Raw genomic sequence first — 23,307 nt, 5'->3', positions numbered from 1 at the left:
AGAAACTAGTGATCCCTCTACGAACATCCTCTTCCTTAACAAGAAGCTCCCCATTGACAGAAATCCTCCCAATATGATTTCCCCTCCTATTAGCATTGGCAAGACGATGAAAAAACTTAGTATTCCCGTCTCCTCTTTAAGCCAAATAGCCCTAGATTTCTGTCTTAGGAAACCTCCTCCGAATAGGCAATTTCAGCAAGCTCAGCTTAGCAAAAAGCTCTCCTTCCTCTCTAACCTATCAATACCAGTTACCCCTTCCCGACGATCAATCTCTGCAATTTTTGCTAAAGCTCTACCCTTCCTCCACTCCAAATTCCCATACACTTCCTTATTCCACCTTTTAATCTCTAGCTTCAACGCCTTAAGCTTTTCGGCTAGAAAAAAACTCGAATTCCCAATCACCATACATCCCTCCCACCAAGATCTCACACATTCCTAAAAATTCTCCGCCCTAAGCCACATATTTTCAAAACGAAACGGAGTGCTTCTCGATCTCAACCCACCACAATCTAAAATCAAAGGAATATGATCTTACGTCAGTCTAGCCAAAGCTACATGGGTCACATCTGGAAACTTCTCCTTCCATTCACCATAAATGAGGAATCGATCCAAACGAGAGAGAGTAGGAGCATCTCTGCCACTCATCCAAGTAAAAGACGCCCCTTCCAGCGGCAGATCATGAAGAAGATGACCATTAATAAACTCCGAAAACTGAACCATAGCCGCAGTCCACCTACCTCCTGTCGATCTCTCCTGAGGGGATCTAACAACATTAAAGTCACCTCTAATACACCACGGAAGACCCTACTGTTCCTTCACCATCCCCAACTCCTCCCAAAGTAGGTGTCTCTCCCCATCCAACACTGGACCATACACTCCAGAAAACACCCACTAAAACCCATCCTCCTCCATAGTAAATGAGCAAGAAATTGAAAAAATCCCTCTCCTCACATCAGATTTCGACACCCATCTTTTATCCCACATCACCAAAATACCCCCCGACGTCCCAACCGCGTTCAAAACCTCCCAATCAATAAACCTTCCACCCCACAAACTTCTAACCACCATATCCGAGATGGATGCCATCTTTGTTTCTTGTAAACAGACTACATGAGCCCCCCACTTCCTCACATCCATTTTCACCACCTTCCTCTTAACCAAGTCATTTAGACCTTGGACATTCCACAATAAAATTCTACACTTCATTTAGAACCAATAAAAAACCCCTCCCCAAACCGTCTCCCTCTACCCCTCTCTCTGCTCCTTTCCTGCCCCCCTTTAAGTTTCTTATCATAATTCACATCAGAGATAAGACCCCGAATTTCCCTACCCCCTCTCCATGTGGATGCCTTTGACTTCTTCCTATCCCCCTGTTCCCTGCATTGGTTCACCTCCATTGTCTTCCCTTCCGCAATTGAGTGAACCAAGAGCCGATATTGCACCTCATTCGGGTCAAAAGAAACACCAAGCATACTACTCACACTATCAATGTTATTCTTGACCCACTCCACTCCTTTATCCTCATACCCTACACCCGAGAATTCTACCAGAGTCCCATCCGGTCGAATTTCAGCTAACAGTTACATCATCTCCAAAACTTCAGACTCCTCCCTTGGAACCATCCACCCGTTAGCAACCCCATCATCGCCCTCCATCATAGCTCGAGCCTCATTCACTGATGTATCTGGACCAATGCTACCATATGGTGTGCAAAACTCCCCTTCTGAGTCACCCGCTATAGTGTCTGAATCTAAATTCATATGGCAATTCAATCCCTTCAAATCCTTATAAGCCCGTAGTTCCTTCACCAGCTCTGAAGCCGCCTCAATATTTAACCGAAAAGTTGTATCTCTACCCACACATACCGTAACCCCATCTTCAGCATGCTGCATATTCACGACCTCTGCAATCTCTCTATTATCAATGGAGCAATCAGAGGACTCCCCCACATCCTTCATATCGACACAAACAATCTCACCCTCCACAACTTCTTCAGGCACTGGAGACAATACCCCATCCCTCTCCGGCGACTCATCCACAACCTCCCCACCACCCCTCCTCAACACCCAACAAGAAGGGGTAAAAGAAGAAGAAGGAGCAAAGAGAGCGCTCCGAGATTGAGTGTAAGTGGACTTACTCAGATGTAGATGAAGATCCTTCCATCTCACCCATTTCTACTTCCCTTTTGTAGAGCTTTTCCTTCTGTGTCTTTTATAAAACTTAGTAAAACTCCGATCCATAAAATAAGAATCATTGGTTCTGGGCTCTAAACACGAAACAGAATGGTTTAGGCCTCCACTAACGACCCGATCCTTTAAGATCAAAGGATAATCTGGCCTATACCCAGAATCAGACCCAGAAAGCTTCGGTCCAGCTGGACCTGAGCCCAAACACAATGATTCGTCTAGGTGCAGGCCCATACTGTTCGGCCCAGCCCTATCAGAGATCTTATCCAGAATCTTCATCTCCCTTCCCTGTACATGCCCTCGATTAACTGTGGCAACATCAATACCACTTATAGTCCTGGAAGAATCCGAGTTACACTCACGAGTGCGACACCCCTCGCTCCCTTTAGTCCCCGTCTTTCTCACCTGAGAATCCCCCCTTCCTTGACGATTATGACTGCTTTTCCTCTTCGACATCCCCGATCTATCCGGCCGAAAGAAATCAAAGCCAGAATTACGGATCATTGTGCTTCTCCTATCTTCTTTCCCAAACCTCCTCCTACTCTGAAGACCATGGTGATATGCATAATTGTTAAAGGCTCAAGGCGCACAAAAGCGAAAATGCCTCTTGGAGCCTGAGGCACAAGGCGAGGCGCGCGCGCCCGACTAAAGCAAGGCGTACGTTTTCATTAAGCACAAATAAAACGTTTTTAGAAGCTGCAAGCACCATGTTTGGATGCATTAAATAGAAATTATGAATTTATCTTGTAAAAACCACAAGGATGTGCTATATTTTCAAATCAAATCAATCTAATTTTCTATAAGCACCATGATTGATTCTATTTTTCATTTTTGGGTAAGTGATTTAACAACTAAACATTCTTTCAATAATAGAACCTAATTATATGAAAATAATATAACAGTTGCTATTTACAATTTGAGATTGTCTTCTATAATTTAGAGTACGCTAAACTAATTATTTTATTTTAACAAAATTTGATAAAAATGCATTTCCTCAAACCAATAACATGTTAGAATGGAACAAATACAGCTGTTGAATATTGCGATGAGATCCTCCTTCAATTTGACATCTACCTAAGAACCAGTGCGATTAATTATGCAACGATTAAAATTAAACAGATTTTAAGAAGAATCAACATAATAAAGCATTAAAGCGGCCATGATGCCAAGATCACACTTTCATCCAAGTTTCCTTCCTCTATAATTACATTAAAGGAGCAGGAGGAATGAAATAGAGAGCAATACATTGTACTAATCTAATCCAAGCTAGTAAATATAAAGTACCTCACACAAATAAATAAAAAAATAAAAAAGAAGAAGAAAATGAAGAATAAATCTCCCAGACTCAAGAAAAAATAAATAAATAAATAAAAAGAAGAAGAAAAATAAAAATAAATCTGCCAGACTCGAGAGAGCCGAGAGAAGAAGAAGAAGAATAGAGAAAATAAAAAATAAAAAAAAAATCTGAGACTGAGAGATGATGGATCCGGCAGATCCGAAAAGAGGAGAGAAGAAAAAGAGAAGGAGAGAAGAAGAAGAGAGAGAAGGAGAACTTACCGGCCGACGCAGATCCGGCAGATCCGAGAGTCCGAGTCGCCTTCGCTGCCTCTGTCTTCTTTCCTTTGCTTTTTGGTTCTCTTTTTTTTGTTTTTTATGTTGTAACTTGTACTTTTTCTATTATATTAACTAATAAAATAATATAATAGAAATAATAATAATATAACAATACACAAACAATAAACAAACAAAACCAAAATAACAAAACAATTAAAAAACAACAATTTTAAAGCAAGCGTGCCTTTAGCGCGCCTGTAGCCCGGCTCCTTTGTGCAAAAAGTGAACGCCTTGTTTAACCCAATCGCCTTGAGGCACTCAAGGCGACAAGATGGCGCCTGGAGGCGCCTTGCACCTCAGGCGCGCGCATCCAGCGCCTTTAACAACTATGGTGATATGAAGCCGTGAGATCCTTCTGTAGAGTTGCAGAAACACCTTCTTCATTAGCAACTCTCGATGTTGACCCCTTCGTCACACACGCTTTCTCTGACCCATTGAAAACCTCCTTCAGATTACTTCCATAATGATCCAAGCCTTTAAACAAAGACCCGACATGGGTCGGCCTCATCCAGTCCATACTTCCAAGCCTCCTCCAAAGGCCCAAAAAATTCGGCCCGCCCATCCCAACTCCAATTCTCTCTTTCAAAGTCAACAGCCCCTTTATGTGACTAAAAGCCACCGCGTGCTTCCTTCACTTTATCAAAAGTCCCAAAGCGCGCGGCTGAATAAACCAAGGAACCAGATTTAGTGCGATCTGTAGGAACGAATCGCGGTAATCCACGTGTTGTCTGTCTCCTATCCTTTCATCACGCCCTTGACCGGCGCGTACCCTCCCCGTCGCCTTCCTCCCACAATTCTGATCGATCTCTGTGTCTCTCGTTCCTTCATCCATCTTTGAATTTAAAGAACTCCTCTCGCCCCTTTACTTAGGATCCTGAACCATTCTTCCTCCCTCATAAGAAAAGCTCCATCACTTCCTTCCAAACTTTCTGTTGTAGTAACAAGCTCCGGTGCCCTCTCTTCCCAAACCGAGACTTTATAGCAAAAACAATTATCATGAATAAACAGACAACTCCGGGCAGTTTGAGCCAATATTCACTAAAAGCTTTATAGATTCAGCGTCTCTTGTTTCATCAGCCTCGGCTTTCACAAAACCCCAACATAAATCCCCTATTTCAGCAAAAAGCGCATGACACCAAAGATGGAGCGGAAGACCAAACAACCGGATTTTCTTAAGCCCTCAATCCTTAAGAACTCTAGAGCAACCGACCCTAAAATTCCAAACATCCAATCTCAGGGTAGCCGAACCCCACTGACATCTACCTTCCTTTAGCACCAGTTGAGCCTCCGCTGAAGAAGGGAATTTGAACAGAAGCAGCGAATCAGATAATGGTGTCACCCCCACCCTACATGAACAATTCCACGCCCGCTCCACCCAGTCCTCAATATGATTACAACCCCCAACTTCTTTGTCAAAAAAACCCCACTAAACAGGACGTAAGCAGCTCTCTTCTCCCTTCAACTGATGCCTTATCAATGTACAAAGATTTTGTTTCAGTTTCTTCAGCAACTTCATTTGCTTTAAGAGCAGCTTCTCTTCTATGAACAGCTGGAACACCAATTCTCATTTCAAAGGAAGTGAGAGAGGCCTGAAGCTCGTCAATCTTTACTCCAGAAAGATCTTTGTCTTCGAGAATTGTTACTTTAGGATTGAATCTAGAAGTGAGTGACCTCAATATCTTCTTACAAAAATTAACATCCTTAATATCTTCACCAAGAGCTCTCATATTGTTGACAAGGTCATTGATCCTGAACATGTACTCAGCAACAGTTTCTCTTTCTTCCATCTTACAAACCTCATACTAAACTTTGAATAGCTATATCTTGTTCCTTAATAAACTTATTTCCTTCATGAGCTACCTGAAGAGAATCCCACATTTCCTTGGTTGTTTTACAATTTTTAACTCTGGTGAACTCTTGTTGCCTCAAGGCACAAAAGAGAACATGTTTGGCCTTGCTATCATTAGCCACAACCAATTTATCTTCAACAAAGGGGTTATCAGGATTAAGAATCACAACACCATGTATGCCAGCATGCCAAACATCATAGAACTGAGACATTAAGAAGGCTTCTATTCTAGTTTTCCAAGAGTCATAGTTTGAACCTTCAAACCCTGGAGCTTTGTTAATAACTTGACCTTCATCCATTGATAGGATCAACTGCAGACTTATTAGAACCTCACAATGCAAACAAAAGCTCTGATACCAATTGTTGAACCAAAAGGGGGGGTGAATTGGTTCAAACTTTACTTGATTATAATTTCTTTAAAACAATTAAACAAGCATCCAACACAAGGTCTACAAGGAAACCCTCTTAACTAGGGAAAACCTGGGTTCTTTGCCTCGGCCAATATGCAATCCACAACTAGCTGTATGTATTTTGTTACACACTCAGCTGTCTCACTTTCTGTACACACCCAAGCACAAAAATAAATACTAGTTTTCACAACCAATACACACACTAGTACACCAAAGTGCACATAAGCACTCCCCCTGTCCTAAGCAACCTTGCTTAGACCCAATAAGCTCTCATAGCTCACCACACACACCATGACAAATGTAAAACAGTATAAGAAAATCCTTTCAACAATTACAATAGGCTGGACAACACAAAACTCCAAGTTACTGTCTCAAAACTGCAATCTGTTGCACTTAAGGTTTAAGGGGTAAAATGGGAAATTCCTCTCGAGATCAATTCACCAGCACCTTACACAGTCTTTTTTCGTTGTAGTACTCATGTTCATAGCTTTGTACAATCAAACATAGCATGAGTATATCACAGAGTTCAATCACAGTCCTTGTATCAGCACATTACAGCTTTAGCCTTAGGGTTTGAATACTCAAAATCAAGGCATACCATTTTTCTGTCACAAACTTAACTTCAACAATCTTGATTCAACAAAAAATACTTGCTAGCAATTTAATAACTCATGAAATAGCTAAGTATAACCAATCAGTACTTGAATCCAAGATTAAATCAGGAAAACAAGCTTTATTAGTGAACTCTCAGTCCAAATTCATTTTCAGCATATTTTCAACAAAGTTCAGTACTGAGCAAGTGTAATAAGCTGAAATATACTTATATCAACCCTCAGAATAGACCACAGCAGCTTGGAACTCGAAACCAGTACTCAATCCAGCCCTTGCACCAGTAAACTTGATAGCAGCATCATCTCAGCACTTAGTACACACCCCAGGATTGATTCAATGTGTTTTTCTTGCATGAGTCATCATCAAATAGCAAAGAAAAACTTGATTGACATAGTATGCTCGAGGGTTCTCATCTACAGCTCAATATTCAATGTGTATTGTAAAGGCTTAAACCCTAAAGAGCCTTATCACAGCATATTTATATCAATATACACACAACAGCCCATGTACTGCTACAATACACCTGTCACCTTGCACCAATGATTGGGAGAGCATAATTCAGGTATTTTCAGGGCAATAAACCAATGAAGGCCTGCCACCTGAGCTGTTTTGTCACCTTGCACACCAGAATTCATACACACACAATAAACTGCTATAAATTGCATTTTTCTCTAGACTTAGCCTCCAAGAAATGTAATATTCTTGCATATACCAGCTCTATAGGACCACTGAGACGTGTCACATTCTTGAGCATAGCTGGAAAGGACCAAAATACCCTTGTAACAGATTTAACTCTTCTCAGCACTGTGAAAGTCTTAAGACTGTATTCCTTACATTGTAGGTTCAACTAAGGCACTTCAGTGTAATGCAGCTACCTGAGCATACGTATATACATGAAATACAACTGAGAAAAGACCATAATACCTCTGTGAACACCTATAGCTGAATTTGAAGTACTGAACCTTCACTGTCACAGTGATTTTAATCAACATCAGCTGATACATTGTAATGCACTATTACAAACCAGTGAATAAAATGTATTACAAAGTAGTAAATGACAATAATACCCCTGGACCTTATTTCAAAACACAATGCAGATAGAGTTCATAGTTGAAACCACTGAAACTATACTTTTTGACATTAAAAGGCAAACATTGCTTAAGGCAACTTAGGACCAACACTTTATGCTTCTGGGGTTCTGGAAGGAATTGTTCCTCCCTGGAGGAGACAATTGATTTTATTTCTTCTTTGGGTCCATAGTATTCTTTTGCTACTCATGGGACGCGTTCCTCTTTTGAATGCTTTTTATTGAATTTGCTTAATTATCAAAATAATAATAATAAACAAAATAAACAAAAAAATATATATCATTCTGGTGGTTCACGGACTTGACATGATAATGGTAATGATTATTCCTAGTGTCATGTCTAAGTTTTGGAGAAACAGATGTGTCACCCCTAGTATATATATATGCCAAGTTCTCACGGAGTTGGGTGAGTGAATCATTTATATCGCTAATGACATGCTCTATTCTGTGCATTCTCAATTCCATTGCGAGTGGGGCCTTGGACACGTCTTAAATGGCCAAGGTGGTCTCAATGGGACGACAATGTGGGTATGACATTTGTTAGGAAAGAATTGCCAATATATGACCCAAATTAAATTAAGTAAACTAAATTATGAATTATTGCAATGCTCGCACAAGAACAAAAATACAAATAAGGGTGAATATTACAAACTAGTTCATGAGAACTGATGCAAAAGGTGGAATTTGAGTGCAATATTGGTGATGGTAAAGCTAGGGAATGGTGTAGCACAAGATCATTCAACAAGAAAATGATGATTTTATGTTTAAGCCAAGACCTTTTGCAAATTTATGGGCTTCCAAATAGATAAAAGTACTAGTTTCAATTTTCAAGTGAAGTAGGCTTACCTTTACCGAAGTCCAATGCAGCTATCCGAACAAAGAAAGCTCCAAAAAGTTTCTCCAAAAGCTGAAGTTGATCAATCCCACTTCGAAATAATTTTCTGAACTTTTTTTGGTTCTGCTGCACTTGTTTCCTGTTGAAGATTACTGAACTGTTTCTGGGCTGGTTTTAGAATTGGCCAAACCAATCTGATCCAATTCTCTCGACTGCTGTTTCTTTCCTTTTCTTTTCTTTTCTTTTCTGTTTCTGGATCACTGTTGTACTGGGCTGGCCTTGTTTTGAACTTGCTTCCTGGACCAGGTCAACTTGTTTTAATTGATTTGGGGCGGGTAGAATCTGGTTTATAAGAGAAACAAAATCTATCCTATCCAAACCCATTCTGATTTTCAAATTTGATCTTTCGAAACCAGAAGGTATAATCCAAAGTTGACTTTCCAAATTCAGTCGCGCTGAAATTTTGGTGACAATAACGATCTGAAAGATTGCAATAATGCAAAGTTGATTTTCCAAAATCAATCCCTGAATTCTGTGCTAAAGTGGCAATACCGACAATAACCAAATTTGACTTACGAAAATCAAACACTGAATTCTCAGCTGAAGTTGCGATGCGAAAGATGGCAGTGATGATGAGACGATGAAATCGATGGCAAAATCTGGTGAAGACTGTCCGACGACGGGCTGATGTCAAGATGTGACAGACGTTAATGAGAAAGCCAACGATGATGCACAACAGATGAAGGAGGGCTGACGGCAAAGGATATTGGCGACAAGAGAGAACTCCAGCAATGATGATCTGTGATTTCACTCTGCATAAACTTGATCGTTTTGCTCTAATACCAATTGACGCAGGACAAGTAACCAGAAAGAAAGAAAGGGATGAGAAAATAGAAGAATAGATAGGCTAGAAGAAGGGGATTAGAAAATAGAAGAAAGGGGGTAAGAACAAAGTGAATAGATAGGTAGGATAGACTGAATGGGGAGAAAAGCAAGAACAGAAATGAGAGAAACAATAGAACACAGAAAGAGACTCAGAAAACGATAATCAATATTCTCCAAAACTGAGTTCTCAAATTACAAAGGAGCCTTTAAATAGGCAAATTATTAAGCAAACCCTAAAACATAAAAATACTAAAGTAACCCTAAAATTCAAACATTATCAAAATAACAATAAGCATAAATAAAACACTAAATCACTAAAATCCCCAATTTATTTCTTTTTCCCTCTTCACCAAAAGTAATGTTGAAGCATGTGCAACTAATGTATTCGAATCATATCCCATTCCCCATCACCGAGTCTAATGTTGCAAGAAGCATGGATAAATTAACTATCAGATTATAGCTACTGGTAATTTTAGTTTAGATTCAAAAAGCAGTTAAAATCAATTGAAGTCTTAAGCAAGACTATTTGAGACCCGCCCCACACACATGTACGCGCGCGCGCACAAAAAATAAAGACAAAAGCTTTCTAGATTAGGGACCTTGTGCAACTGTCTATGAGAGCCTAGGGTGCAGAACAAGTTACTCTAATTTACTGAATAGATCAGGGAGGTACTTTCATATCTAGACCTATTATAATTGAAGGGTCAAATTATAGTTACTGCAGAGCCCACATGAGAGCTTTTCTTAAATTATGGATGAACTATTATGATTAGTAGCTATAGAGAATGCTTGGACACATCCTACTAGGAATGAAGTTCAAAAGTATGAAATGGACCAAAGAAGAACTTGTTGACGCTAATTCAATTATAAGGCCTTAAATGCCCTCTTTACTGCTGTTAATCCTACAGAGTTTGGTAGAATTGTTAATTGTCCTACTGCTAAGGAAGCTTGAGAAATTTAAGAGAAAGTGCATGAAAGTACAAACCCTATCATAATCTCTTAATTTCGGATGTTAAACCACTAGGTTTGAAAATCTTAGGAAGGAAGAAAATGAGACCTTTGATTAATTATATACTAAGATTAATGATACAGTAAATACCAGCTATGTAATAGGAAAAGCAATTTCTGAGAACAAGGTTGTTAGAGAAAAACTTAGATCCCTACCACTTAGATTTCAATCAGAAGTCATGGCCATAGAAGATAGTAAAGATGTTGACACTATTAAGGTAGTTCATCTAGTAAGCTCTCACTTGAAACCTCTGAGGTAAGGTCCCTCTTCCTAGCAAGAACAATGGCATAGCACTTAAAGCTGTTAAGAAAGAGTAGTGACAGACAACTCTAGTAGTGACTCTGAGGAAGAAATAACTTTACTTGCTAGAAAATTTAAGAAGTTTTGGAAAAAGTCAAAATATAATTCAAAATCTGTTAAGAAAGTTACCTCAAAGGATAGATGAGGCTAAGAAAGACTAGAAGAAAAGGTTAAACAGAATCACATGTTGGAACTGTAGTGAGAAAGGACACACTAAAAGTGATAAGAAAGTGAAAGCAAAATTCTAGTAGAAAATTTTACCAAAAACTGAACACAAAAAAGAAGATGAAGCTCCTAGTAAGCTTCAAACTGCCTTCAATGACTTGATTGAGGAGACTATTCAAGCTAAAAAAGATAAATAAAACTTAAAAGAGAAGATTAAGAAACGTGAGAACACCATAGATGAAAACGAGAAAGAAAAATGTACGAATTTATATTTCATCAATGAACTTGAGAAAGAAGGATTTGCTTAGCAAGAAAAAATTCTTAAAACAAAAACATAGTGAAGCAATAAACCTAAAGTCAATCTACATAAAAAAGATAAAAAATATATATATATATATATATATATATACAAAAACATAAAAAAAAAAACTTGGAGAATGAACTGAAAAAATCTAAGGTAATGGCTGCTAAATTTACTCTAGGAACTCAAAATTTAGATAAACTATTAAATAAACAACAGAATATACAACAAAAGATATACAGAGAATACATAGAGTTTATGCAAATCACAGACCTATTCACCCCCAAACCCCCCTAAAGTGTAAATCACAAACCTTGCGCCGCTCTCTATCAATGCCTAGCGTGTCAGTCCTTATCCCAAAAAGAACAAATTGAAACAATCAATGAAGAGTAAAAGCATAATATGAAGGTGTAAACGGGTTCAATCAGAGGGGGGGGAATCCAAAAATGCCGCCTCAATAACCTAAAAGATATATATATATCCCAGAGAGAATTAATAACCTGCTTGGAAGGGCGCCACAAGCATGTTGTATGCGTCCAAAGAAACCACTCGATATAGATGGCTTACTAATCCGAACATAGGGTGCTAACATGCCAACCAAAGCAATGTCAACAACCACACCAACCAAAAGATCTGCAGCATACAACTCAAATTCTGCCCAAAAGTCTTTTCCCCTTTTCTGAACTTCCGCAAATGTTGCACAGCAAGAATCAATGACTACCTGCATCATATCTAATTAGTGACACATATTCTTGAACTGATAGAAATGTATGTATGGTAAGCACCCAACATGATGCAAGTGTTGCCCTACAAGTTTAATTACCACTATAATGAGTGAGTCAAATCTTAATGGATAGACCACAAAATTATCCAACTATGATCTCAACAGATTTTTCTTAATATTTTACAGCATTCTGTAAGAGACCCAAGTTTTAGCTATTTCGCAAAGTTCAGATGGTTATTAGCACAAGTTACATGCAGTAATCATTAAATCCTACTATTTTGGAAGTTGGGTGATTATCAGCCCATGTCTCTATGAGCTGTTGTCTATGATTAGTTGGGATGATTATCAGCCCATGTCTCTATGAGCTGTCGTCTATGCCAACATGTGATCAATGAGTGATGCTTCAATATTGGTTAATGACACAAGAATACAACTACTAACTCCTAACTCCTAACTCCTAAATAGATGTTGTGATCAATGAGTGATGCTTCAATATTGGTTAATGACACAAGAATACAACTAATAACTCCTAACTCCTAACTCGACAAAAACAAAACCAAACGAACCTCTGTTCCAACTTTAAAAAGAAAAGACGGGTCAGCAAGCATGCGGTTCCGAAGCATCCCGCAGTATCTCATCAAAAAGCCTAAAGGCCAAACTGATCTCTGCAATATCAAATGCCAAAATAGGCTCCAATTATAAACTAATAAAATAGTACCTGATAAACTTTTGATGTGATGAAATGCACTGCACATTTACCTGTAAATCCAAGTATCGAGCGAGAATAAGTCTGCGAATCCCTGTAGACTTGGCTGCCTCTAACATATCCGAAGGAAGACTAGCCCCTTGCATCTCCATCTCTCTAATCACCTCCTCAAATTTCATTATCGGCCCAAACTCTTCCTCATCGTTATCCCTCTCTCCACTATCACCACCCCCGTCGCTGCCACCGCCGTCTCCTCCTCCAGAAGAAAACCTCCGATTTCCACCACCACCACCACCACCACCAGTTCCATCGTCAGTTTTTGTTACCGACTCAACCTCTGAACCCTCCAAAACCATGAATGTCTTTGCCAGTCTCTCTGACTCGGCACATTTGACTCTGAACACTTGGTTGTTCCTAAATGAATTGTGCAAAGCAGGAAATCGCGATGACTTTGCAAATTCGAGATTGGGGTTTCTCATGCATCCTAAAACCCTAACTTCAACAGTTTGATTGTGACCCCATTGCTTTGTTGAATCAAAATTGATCAACTGATTGTCAATTTTTGACAATCCGAAGCTTGACGAGTAAAGTGCCATATTTCTGACCAAAAATCACAAATTTTTTTCGAAATGACGATCAAGAAAACAAAATTCAAATGAAAGAAAGAATGATAAATTAAAAATCTAAATATGATCAAAACAAAAGAACTCTGAAACGTTTCAAAATCAGGGCTCGTCCGCAGAGCACTCCCTATTCTCTCAACAAAGCTTCTTTAAAGGCTGAAGAGAGCTGAAGATGATAAAACCCTAACGCTTTGTTTGGTATCAATTATTTTAGGATTCGGAAAAGGAATCGGAATTAGAAAAGGAATTGGAATTAAAATGAAATTCTATTTCTATGTCTGATTTAAAAGGGAATTTGGAATAAAAATAATATTATATTATTTTTGTCCTTGTTTAAATGATAAATAAAATATTTATTTTATTATCAAATATGCTCCAAAAGTTACATCAAATAGACAAATAAAAAGAAATTTATTTATTTAACAGAACACGTAAAAAAAAAAAAAAAAAGCAATTATTTTTTAATTAAAAAACTAACTTATTAAATATCACCAACTTGCTTAAAAAAAATCATTAAAAAGTAAAATAATGTTGGTAAACAGTTATATGAGAGAGTGGTATGGAGTTAGTTAAATACCGTTGGAGATAGAGATATGCTAGTATATATTTAATACGATAGGGTTAAATGGGAAGAAGACGGTTGGAGATTGAAATAGGTTAAGTAGATATTGTACAAGGTTAATTAAGATAATATCGTATTTATATTCCAAATCCCGTCAAATCCTGTCGTTTTAGACAAGATTTGAAACACATCAAAAACAGTATTTGAAATCCCATAACTTTAAAATCTCATTCACAATCCAATGATTCCAAACACTGTAAATCCTATTTCTAAATCCAAATCCCATCAAATCCAGCATTCCAAACACAGCGTAAGGCTTCGTCTGTGTATACACATGAGAGCAAAAGAAAGGAAAGAATTATAAGAGGAAAGAAAGGAAAATGAAGGATAGGTATAATAATATTCATGTTTGGACGGATAAAAGGTAAAAGAAAGGAATAGATAATATTTTTGTTTGGATGGATGGGTTTAACCTCATTTTTTTTTTATTATTTTTTTTTTTTTTAGGGCAAATCATTTCAGCCTTCCCAATCATTCCGCCACCTCATCCCTTCCCTTACGCGTGCATCCAGACTTAGGTCATGTTTTCCATCTTTGCGATATGCAATTGCTATATATATATATATATATATATATATTCCTCTCTCTATTTGCAACTGTTATATAGATTTCGAGACTCCCTCTCTCTTTCTCTTTCTCTGCAACTGCTGTATAAATATAAATATTCCCCTCTCTCTTCTCTCTCTGCAACTATATATATATATATATATATATATATATATATATATTCCTCTCTCTCTCTCTCTGCAACTCAAGAATCGTAAGTTCAAAACCCATATTTCAAACCCATTTTTGGTCTCCTGCTCTCCGATCCAAGCCCTTTCATAATACTCCTTTCTCAGAAGCTGCCGTTCGTACAGTTTTCGGCAAAGGTCTCATACCCTGTTTTTCCTCTACTCACTATTCAAGCTTGCCGCTTCTCTCATGGCTACTTTTGGTAATTTGCTCCCTTTCTCTCCAAATCCCTCCAAATCTTGTCAATTTTGGAGGGATTTGGTATTACTGTGTTGGAAGGATTTGGAGGGATAGGCTATCCCTCTAAATCCTTCCCAATCCTTTCTTTTCTCTTCTATTCCCTCAATCCAAACACACTTATCCATATCCTTCCCTTTCTTTTCTCTTCAAATCCCTTTAAATCCTTCAATCTAAACGAGTCCTAACAGATGTCTCCTATTGTTTATCTCATTATTCAAAATATTTCATTCCATTGCCATAAAAAAGCTGCAAAAGGAATTTATATTAGTGAGAAAACATAAGAAGCTAAGGGCAATATTGTGCCCTACGTAGGTTTAGGACTCAGCTAGGTTGAGGCGGGCCTTAGCCCTACCAAGTCCAAGGTAGTGGTAGTTCCTCAAGTAAGGTTCAAAACCTCAACTTCTGCTATACTGCATGGTTTTACAAGTTTTTGACATTTTCCTCCAAAATTTTAAAAATACTTGTGATAACACAATTTTTTTTAAAAAACAATAATAATAATAATATCCAAACTGATATATGAAACACAATTACCTCAACAATGCAACATTATTAGTTTATGAATACAACATTCAGGGCTAGTTTGGTGTGACAGAATGGAATCAATTAAGAGGGATGAGAATGGTTTTTATTCCATTCCAGTGTTTGGTAGGTTAAATTAAAGTTGAAAAGAGAATCAAGAGGCATTCTCGGGAATAACCATTCCCATTATTTCATTCCCTCTCTTTAACAATGGAATGAGCATTCCATTCCCACATGGAATAGAATTAAAAAAATTATAACAAAAAAAACCGTTTATCATCTCTTCCATCACTTCTTTATTCTCTTCCAATCCACCCCTTCATATCAAATCTGTTATACTCCTTTCCATAATCTAGTAACTTATATATATATATATATATTTATATATTCTTCGATGCATCACGTATTGTACAAAAAATACTTTGCAATATAAATAGATCAATAACATTTTTTTTCCCTGTATGGTAATTATTTTGTGTTTTGAGGTAGTATTCAATTAATGGAAGGGGTGAATCAATTCCAATAAATAAATAAAGGAATGATTTTTTTAGGAAGGAAATCTATTATACTCCTCTCCATAATCCAGCCTTCTTCCCCGTCTCCATCATCATCTTCTCTAACACATAACCCAAACCAACCTCCAACACCTTCGTTCACTTGCCCAGTTTCTTTATTCTCTCTACTTTCTCTCTCTATCTTTTGCCCCAATTTCATTCTTACAGACCTCTTTCTTACCCTTGATTGGAAAAAATTTCTTTAGATGTTAATTTTTTAGTTAAATTTTTTATTAATGATAAAGGTTATTTGAAGAAAATAACATAAATTTATTCCATTTTAGTTTTTACATTAGTCAAACTAAATGTGAATGGAAATCATCATTTCATTTTTACGCATTCCATGTTTGTAACCAAACAAGAGAATGGGAATCATCATTCACATTCCATTCCATTCATAGTTTCATTCCCATTCTATTCTATTTCATTCACGCACATCAAACTAGCCCTCAATGTAATAGTATTATGTTGCATTCTCAGAGAAAAGAGTGTTGCATATGTTGTTTCCTTTGGATGAGTGTCACATTCTTGATGTAATTGTTATTGTTTGAGTTGTATTCTTGAAATAATCCGAAATAATGTGTTCACTGCTTCAAAATGATTATGATCTAAATTCCACCTAACATGCCTTGAGTTACAATCTAAATTCCATCTAACATGCCTTGAGTCACAATCAGCTGACCTATTCTTTTATGGACTTACTTCAACTTTGAAATGTCAAAGAATAAAAAAGCACACACTCAAAGAAAAAGACAAATTCAAGAAAAGAGAACAACAACAATGGTACAAATATTAAGTATATCTTTTATTGAGGACCTTGCCCTTGTTTATACAAATGTATTCAGATTAGGGTTTGACTCGTCTTGCTTATCCTCCAAATTCATTTCTTATGAAATTGTTCCCATGTACAGCTCTACTATATTTAAATAATTGATTCCCTACGACCATGAGGATTTCGTCCATGATTTGTGGAATGCCGTTGGACCTAGGCTTGCTATCTGTGGGCTTGATGATCGCGTCGAGTTGGGCTTCCTTTCTGCATAGGTTCATGCTTTCGGCCTGGATCGTGGAATCTCTTGTTGAGCTTTGGATCTCGTTTCTAGTCCTTCGAAGGGACCTGGTTTACTTAGCCCAAAGCTGTTGTATTGGGCGAGATCCTTGCTGAATGACGTGGCTTGTCTTAATTGGAGAGGGAGATTTTTGCTCCCACACTTTGCCCCCAATTCCCTTTAGTTTGATGTGGTAGTCATAACAAGAGGGAATTAATCGTAGCTAGTGTAATAAATTGTAATGGTTAACTGTAGTGAACCAAAAGTCATGTCAGTTGAAAATTGGGATGGTATGCCTTGACGAGGGCGATTTATATCTGTCTTCTTGGCAAATACGAAGACCCAAAATCATGGCCTCTTAAGAGGTTGTAGTTGAAGTGCCCCCATGTTCAAAGGTGGCACCTTATGTTGAGCCTTCTTCTGTTCAAGTTGTTGGTGCTTTTATTTTCTTAGGTTGACAAAAATTAATCTTGATGATCAACTTAGGTGACCAGCCTTAATGAATAATGATGGTGATCAACCTTGATGATCATCTTTAGTAATCATCCTAGTGATCAACCTAGTGATTTTCTTTAGCAATCAGCTTTAATGATCAACTTTCATGATCAACTTCGAATGATCAGCTTTCATAATTATCTTGAGTAATTAGTTTAAGATGATCATCCCTGTGATGGTTGCTATTTTTTATTGGGAATCGGCTTTTTATTTCTGTAGACACTTTGTATTGATGATCAGCTTCTCATGCCTCTTGCTACTTCGATCATTTTCTTGGCGATTAACTACAATGATTTTACTATTTTGAAAGTCCATTGATATTTTGTGCCTCTTTATTTATTTATTTATTTGCACTCTTCTGTGTCATTGAATTTTTGTGAAAATTTCGGCCTTCAACACCTTTGTGTGTCCGAGGTAATTTCTTTATAAAAATTTCCTTCAGCATTCTTTCATACCTTGGAATATTTTGAAAATTTGGCTTTTTAGCAGCTTTGTGTGCCTTGGGCAATTTCCTTATAAAAAATTTTCCTTTGGCATTCTTTCGTGCCTTTAAATATTTTTCTGAAAATTTCGGCCTTTAGTACCTTTTTGTATCCGAAGTAATTCTAAAGATGCAAGAAAATGCTCTTCTATTTTAAGAAACCTTTCTCTCTTTCTCTCTCTCGCTGCTATTTATAGAAGTTTTTCCTTGCCCTAAAATCTCTTTCTTGGCCTTTTAGTTTGGGCCTTTTTGGGCTGGGCTTACTCCTAGAGCCATACTAAATGGGAGGCCCACTCTTAAAGTGGGTGAAGTTGGGCCTATCATCAGCCCAACAGCGCCCTAGGATTAATGGACCGGGCCGAATGTGGCCCCGTGCCCTAGGTTTGGTGGACCAGGTTACCCCAGGCTTGGTGCCGGGCCGAGCATGGCCTATTTGGTCTTCTGTCTTTTCACCTACCCGCTAATCTCTCTCTAATTTATTAGAGTGAGATTAATGAGGGATGAATCATTATGATGTGACGGCTCAATGTGATGACGTGGGGATGTGGACGGTCTGCACAAAGATCCGTACTTTGAAAACAGTGGCTTAATCATTGCTATGATGCTTCGGTCAATGTGAAGGCTCCTTTTTAAAGCCTTGACCCACACCTATTTCTCCTCTTTTGTCCCTTTCAACCTTCTGATATACCGATCCTCTTTCCGTATCTGGTAATAAAGGGGTCATTTTCCAATGAGACTTTAAAATTTTTGGCATGTGTTTCTCGATGGCGGTCTTTTAACTTCACTCTTTTAGGTCAGTTCAACTCCTTTGTAGTTTCTGAAAAACCAATCCTCTTTTTGGTTTGTTGTTGGGGGGATTCCCTTTTATTACTATTATGGCCGGCGATCTCGAATCCCTCCATATCCGGTGTGAGATCCCCGGTGATGTATACCTTAGATGTTGCCCTATGAACATCAACCCTAAGATTGATGTCAATCTTCTAAAGGGAGAGGTCCTTTTCTCTGCCATTCATCTGAATATGATTAGGTTCCCTCTGCACCCCTTTTTTCACTATGATATTAACAAACTGAATCTTTCATCATTACAAGTAAATCCCAACTTTTTTAGAATCAAGTCAGTCTTTTGGATCTTGAATCAAGAACGGAATCTAGAACTAGACATTCTGGAGCTCCTTGTGTTATAGGATCTATAGGATAAGGCAGAACGAGGGATACTACCACTTCTTTCCTTGACCGATCAGTCGTTTTGTACTAGTAACCCTGATTCTGAAATGGGTTAGAAGAAGAATTTCATAGCGGTTAGGGGTTCCTGGCATGTCACTGCCTCTAGGAACTATCCCATCCCTACCGCTTTTGGTGAATGTTCGATCCCTTTGTATGTTGATATAAACATCACAAAAGCGAGTGTATCTGTGAAATTTGTTTTCCGCGCTTTTGTACTTTCCTTTACCATTTCCTTAAAATCCCATATGAATTCCTAGATTATAGCACTTGCAAGGCTAGGCTTCGTACTTTGGAGGAGAAAGTGTGTAATAAGATCCCCTTACCCCCCAATTTATTAACTGTGGAAGTTCTTAACAATATTTCCTTTGAAGGGCTCTGCATGGATGAGCTACAAATACCCTCGTTTGAAAGGAAAATGAGCTCTACAAGGGTTGATCATGCCGCTGCTTCTAACTCTACCAACCCCCCACATGCTTAGGAGTCTACCCAGGAGAGGATGCAAGGGAAGAGGCCCTCATTTGAAAAGAGCAATGACACTTATCTAGATGACGTTCCCTTGTCTGAAAGGACAAAGGTTTCAAGGACAACCGAGGCCACTGTTCGGACTGAGACGCCTACTCTGGTCGACACGGCTAAGGGGCAGAGGGGACTTTAGAGTGAACGGTTTCGTGGTCACTCCTGGTGACACCATGTTCAGGCATGGTCTAACCGCCATGGCTTATTACTCGCACTTGTGGTCCCCTCATGACATGCAGGTGCAGAGGGAGATGGCACGGAAAGAGATGCTCACCTGGTTTCTTGTTTCTACTATGGAGGTAACCTTGGCCTTTTTTACTTTCATTTTCCTTCCCGATCACTTTGACATTGCTTTGTTTACACTGAGTGTGATAGATGCCCCTTGTTTCCGTACAGACTCTGTTCGGGATAGTAACCATGCAGGGGGCTCTTGAAATTGCTGATTAGAAGGTGATTTCCCTCTCTTCAGGATATAAGAAGATATCCAATGACCTGAAAAAGGCTAAAGCTGGGCTAAAGGAGTTAGAGCTCAAGCTTTCTGTTCTTGAGAAGGAGAGAAATGACCTCCACGGTGCTATAGAGAATGAACGGGCTACTAGGTCTACGTTGGAGAAAAAACCTTTAGACGATCGAATGGACCTCCTTGGCGTGATGAGCAGGGTTGAAAGCGGCATCAAAGCCCTCCATGCTCGTTTCTCTCATGCTGAGGCCCTCAGATATGCCTGAGGTTATAGGGACAGATTAACAGATCGCTCTCCTCCCGAAGGGTATAAAAGGTGTTATGATGATCCGGACGACTGCGTTCATGACCTTAAGATTGAACCCCTCGGGCACTATACCGATCCTGCTCCTGATCGAGCTGAGCTTGTCTTCCGGGAATGAAAAGAGATCGTCACTTCCGGGGTCATTCCCCCATTTCTGTTGTCTAGCCCCTCAACATAGCATCAGCGGTCCCTCCTTCTCAGAATGAAGTTACATCTAGTTGATATGTGTAAAATTTGTTTAATTATAAAATACTACTCACAATAGAACGAATCCTTTGTAAGATAGGGCTACTTAGAGGGTGTCGAACCTCAAGGACTATGGTGGTTTATCAAGTCTTCAATTAATACTATTTTAATTTAGAGATAAAGTTTGTTTGTCGTGTTGTGTTCAATAACATAAACAAAAGTAAACTAAATAAAGGACTGAGATTAGAGAGAGAAAATCTTAGGGATTGACTTTACCACAAACCTCATACTATGGTCAAATGTTCAATCTTAGGATTTCAACACTTATGTATAATAGGGAATTAAACTCAATAGCATTCGTCTAATTCAGATTTAAAGAAAGATATTTCATGAATTTCAGTTAATAATAACCTAAAACTTCAGTTGGCACGCATTATCTACCTACCTACTTCTAACTAATGTTGTAGTATAACTCATCTTCCCTAGGCATAGACTATGAAAACATTTATTCACAAAAAATGTTTGAACACCATTGCATGATCTCTATTCTTATTGTCCGAGAAGCCCTTAGCCGCCAATCTCGTACACTTAAAATAGGTTGAATATAATTTATGAAGAATTAAATCTAAGACAAGGTATTAATTTCTCAAAAACTAATATATTTCATTAAAATCCCAATTACTTAGAACATCTAAATCGATTGCTCAAAATCATGCAATCAAAATACATAAACAGTTAAAATCCCAAAGTATAGAACAATCAAACCATAGTAGTCGGATAAGAAATCATCTGTGTTATTGTGGACTTCATCATCATGGACTACACTTTTTTTTTGTGGATCTTGGTATGGTCAATACCTAGTTGCACAAAAGTGTGTAATGTGGCCAAGTTTGAATTTATAGAATGCTACTACCATTACTGACTAAAATATAGCAAGAGTGAGTAGGGATCGTCCTAAGGGAAAGGAAGCGTGTTTTGGAATCAATTGTTGGATTAGAAGGTCGAATGATCAAAAGATAGTTTGATTTGATTAAACTATTGGTTCAATTAAAACAATGCAAGTAAATAACAATCTAGAAATTAGGGAAAGATAAATGAGAGAGAGGTCTTGGGACTTAGAGTTCACCACTAAGTGTCACTTCACCAAACACTAGCAATTATAAATTAATGGGGAAATTCAAGTTGTAATATGTGTGTGTGTGCCACTAATTGAAAATTAAGCATGGAAGACAAATAAGTATAGATTGTCTAGTCAATCTAGTGAATAACACAACCCATCAAATGAGTCCAATAACCATTCAATTAAATCACAATTAGTGCACACATAATAATCTAGAGAAATGTACTCCTTGCACTCATAAGTATGGATCATCAAGTAACAAGAATGGATTGTCCACCTATCTAAGAAATTAAAGCAATTACACTACATCTAAGCTAGTAACATGAAAATTAAATAAATTAAACTAAGTATATGGCACAATCCATCAAGAAACAAGCATGAACCATCAAATAAACCACAAGAGTATTCAATTAAGTACCATGCCTTAACCATCACTAGATTAACAACATCAATACACATAGACATGCATCAATTTTATTAAATCTAGAGGAAAATATATGAACATTCATTCTAGCATATATAGACATATGGATAGAACTAAATGGTCAATTGAAAGCATTAATCCATACAAATCAAGTAAAAATCACAAGATTTATATTTTTTCATAGTCAAAACATCTATTACAACTAAAATCCCACAAAATACACAAGAGCTAGGTTTAGGAAGCAAGCCTAGGGGCTATTTCTAGCCCTAAGAGAAGGATTTAGCCACTCATTATAGTGGTGCTTGGAGGTTGGCATCATCATCTTCATCCTTGTTTTCTTCCCAAAACCCTAGTTTTAGAAAGAGAAATTATTTCTATAATTGGTAAGATAAAACTCTATGATATTCCTTACAATAATGTTCAATTAATTCATTATAAGCCTCTTTTAGTAGGCACTAAGTCAAAAATACAGCTTATGATTGGAGGAAATTCGCAGCTACATAAGTTTGGTAGAGTTCGGCGCGCTCGAGAATTAGACAACACACTACCAACAGTATTCTCGATCGATCGAAGATCTTCGATTGATCAAACACTTAGTTTCGATTGATCGAAGCTAACGTGGCATCAAAATATCTTCTTTGGCCCTATCCAAAATGCTGAGCTGGCACCGCCTCATTTCGATCGATTGTAACCAACTTCGATCGATCGGGACTTTCTTCGATTGATCGAAGTCTCTCTGGTGCAATTTTCTTGGCTTTTTTCCAACTTTGCTTCTTAGCTCCAAAATTGAGTTAAATGGCTCTTATTAGCATGTTTGAACTTTATTGACCTGAAATAGGCAAAAACACAAATAAGTACTAAGACATGAAAGTAAGATAGATGAATGGACTAAAATACCCTAGCTTAGGTGCTAAAATGCATCACATTTAAGCACTTATCACACCCCCAAACTTAGATATTACTAGTCCTTAGTAATGAACTATAAAGAAATAAATAAATAAATAAATAAGTAACTATGAACTAGAAAGCAATAAAAGAATAACGCCACTTTCATAGGGAACACGATTGC

The 23,307-nt window shown here is 37.9% G+C and overlaps 1 protein-coding gene across 1 annotated transcript in view; it reads right to left on the bottom strand.

The window, feature by feature from the left end:
• The window catches only part of LOC132306103 (protein RETICULATA-RELATED 1, chloroplastic), a 32,287-nt gene extending 18,748 nt beyond the window's left edge, over window positions 1-13,539 (bottom strand). The window contains exons 1-3 of the mRNA XM_059803335.1: window positions 12,737-13,539; window positions 12,544-12,642; window positions 11,754-11,974 (exon numbers count right to left, since the gene is read on the bottom strand). Of these exons, the coding sequence (XP_059659318.1) occupies window positions 11,754-11,974; window positions 12,544-12,642; window positions 12,737-13,279 (863 nt within the window). The 5' untranslated portion in view covers window positions 13,280-13,539. The remainder of the gene's footprint in view (window positions 1-11,753; window positions 11,975-12,543; window positions 12,643-12,736) is intronic.
• Between the last annotated feature and the right edge of the window lie 9,768 nt (window positions 13,540-23,307).

The sequence above is a fragment of the Cornus florida genome, unplaced genomic scaffold (genome assembly GCF_030987335.1).
Source record: "Cornus florida cultivar Cherokee Brave unplaced genomic scaffold, ASM3098733v1 CherokeeBrave_3.0.0_Hap2_Chr05, whole genome shotgun sequence".
Lineage (NCBI taxonomy): Eukaryota > Viridiplantae > Streptophyta > Magnoliopsida > Cornales > Cornaceae > Cornus > Cornus florida.
This window is presented reverse-complemented; position numbering and strand designations above follow the sequence as displayed.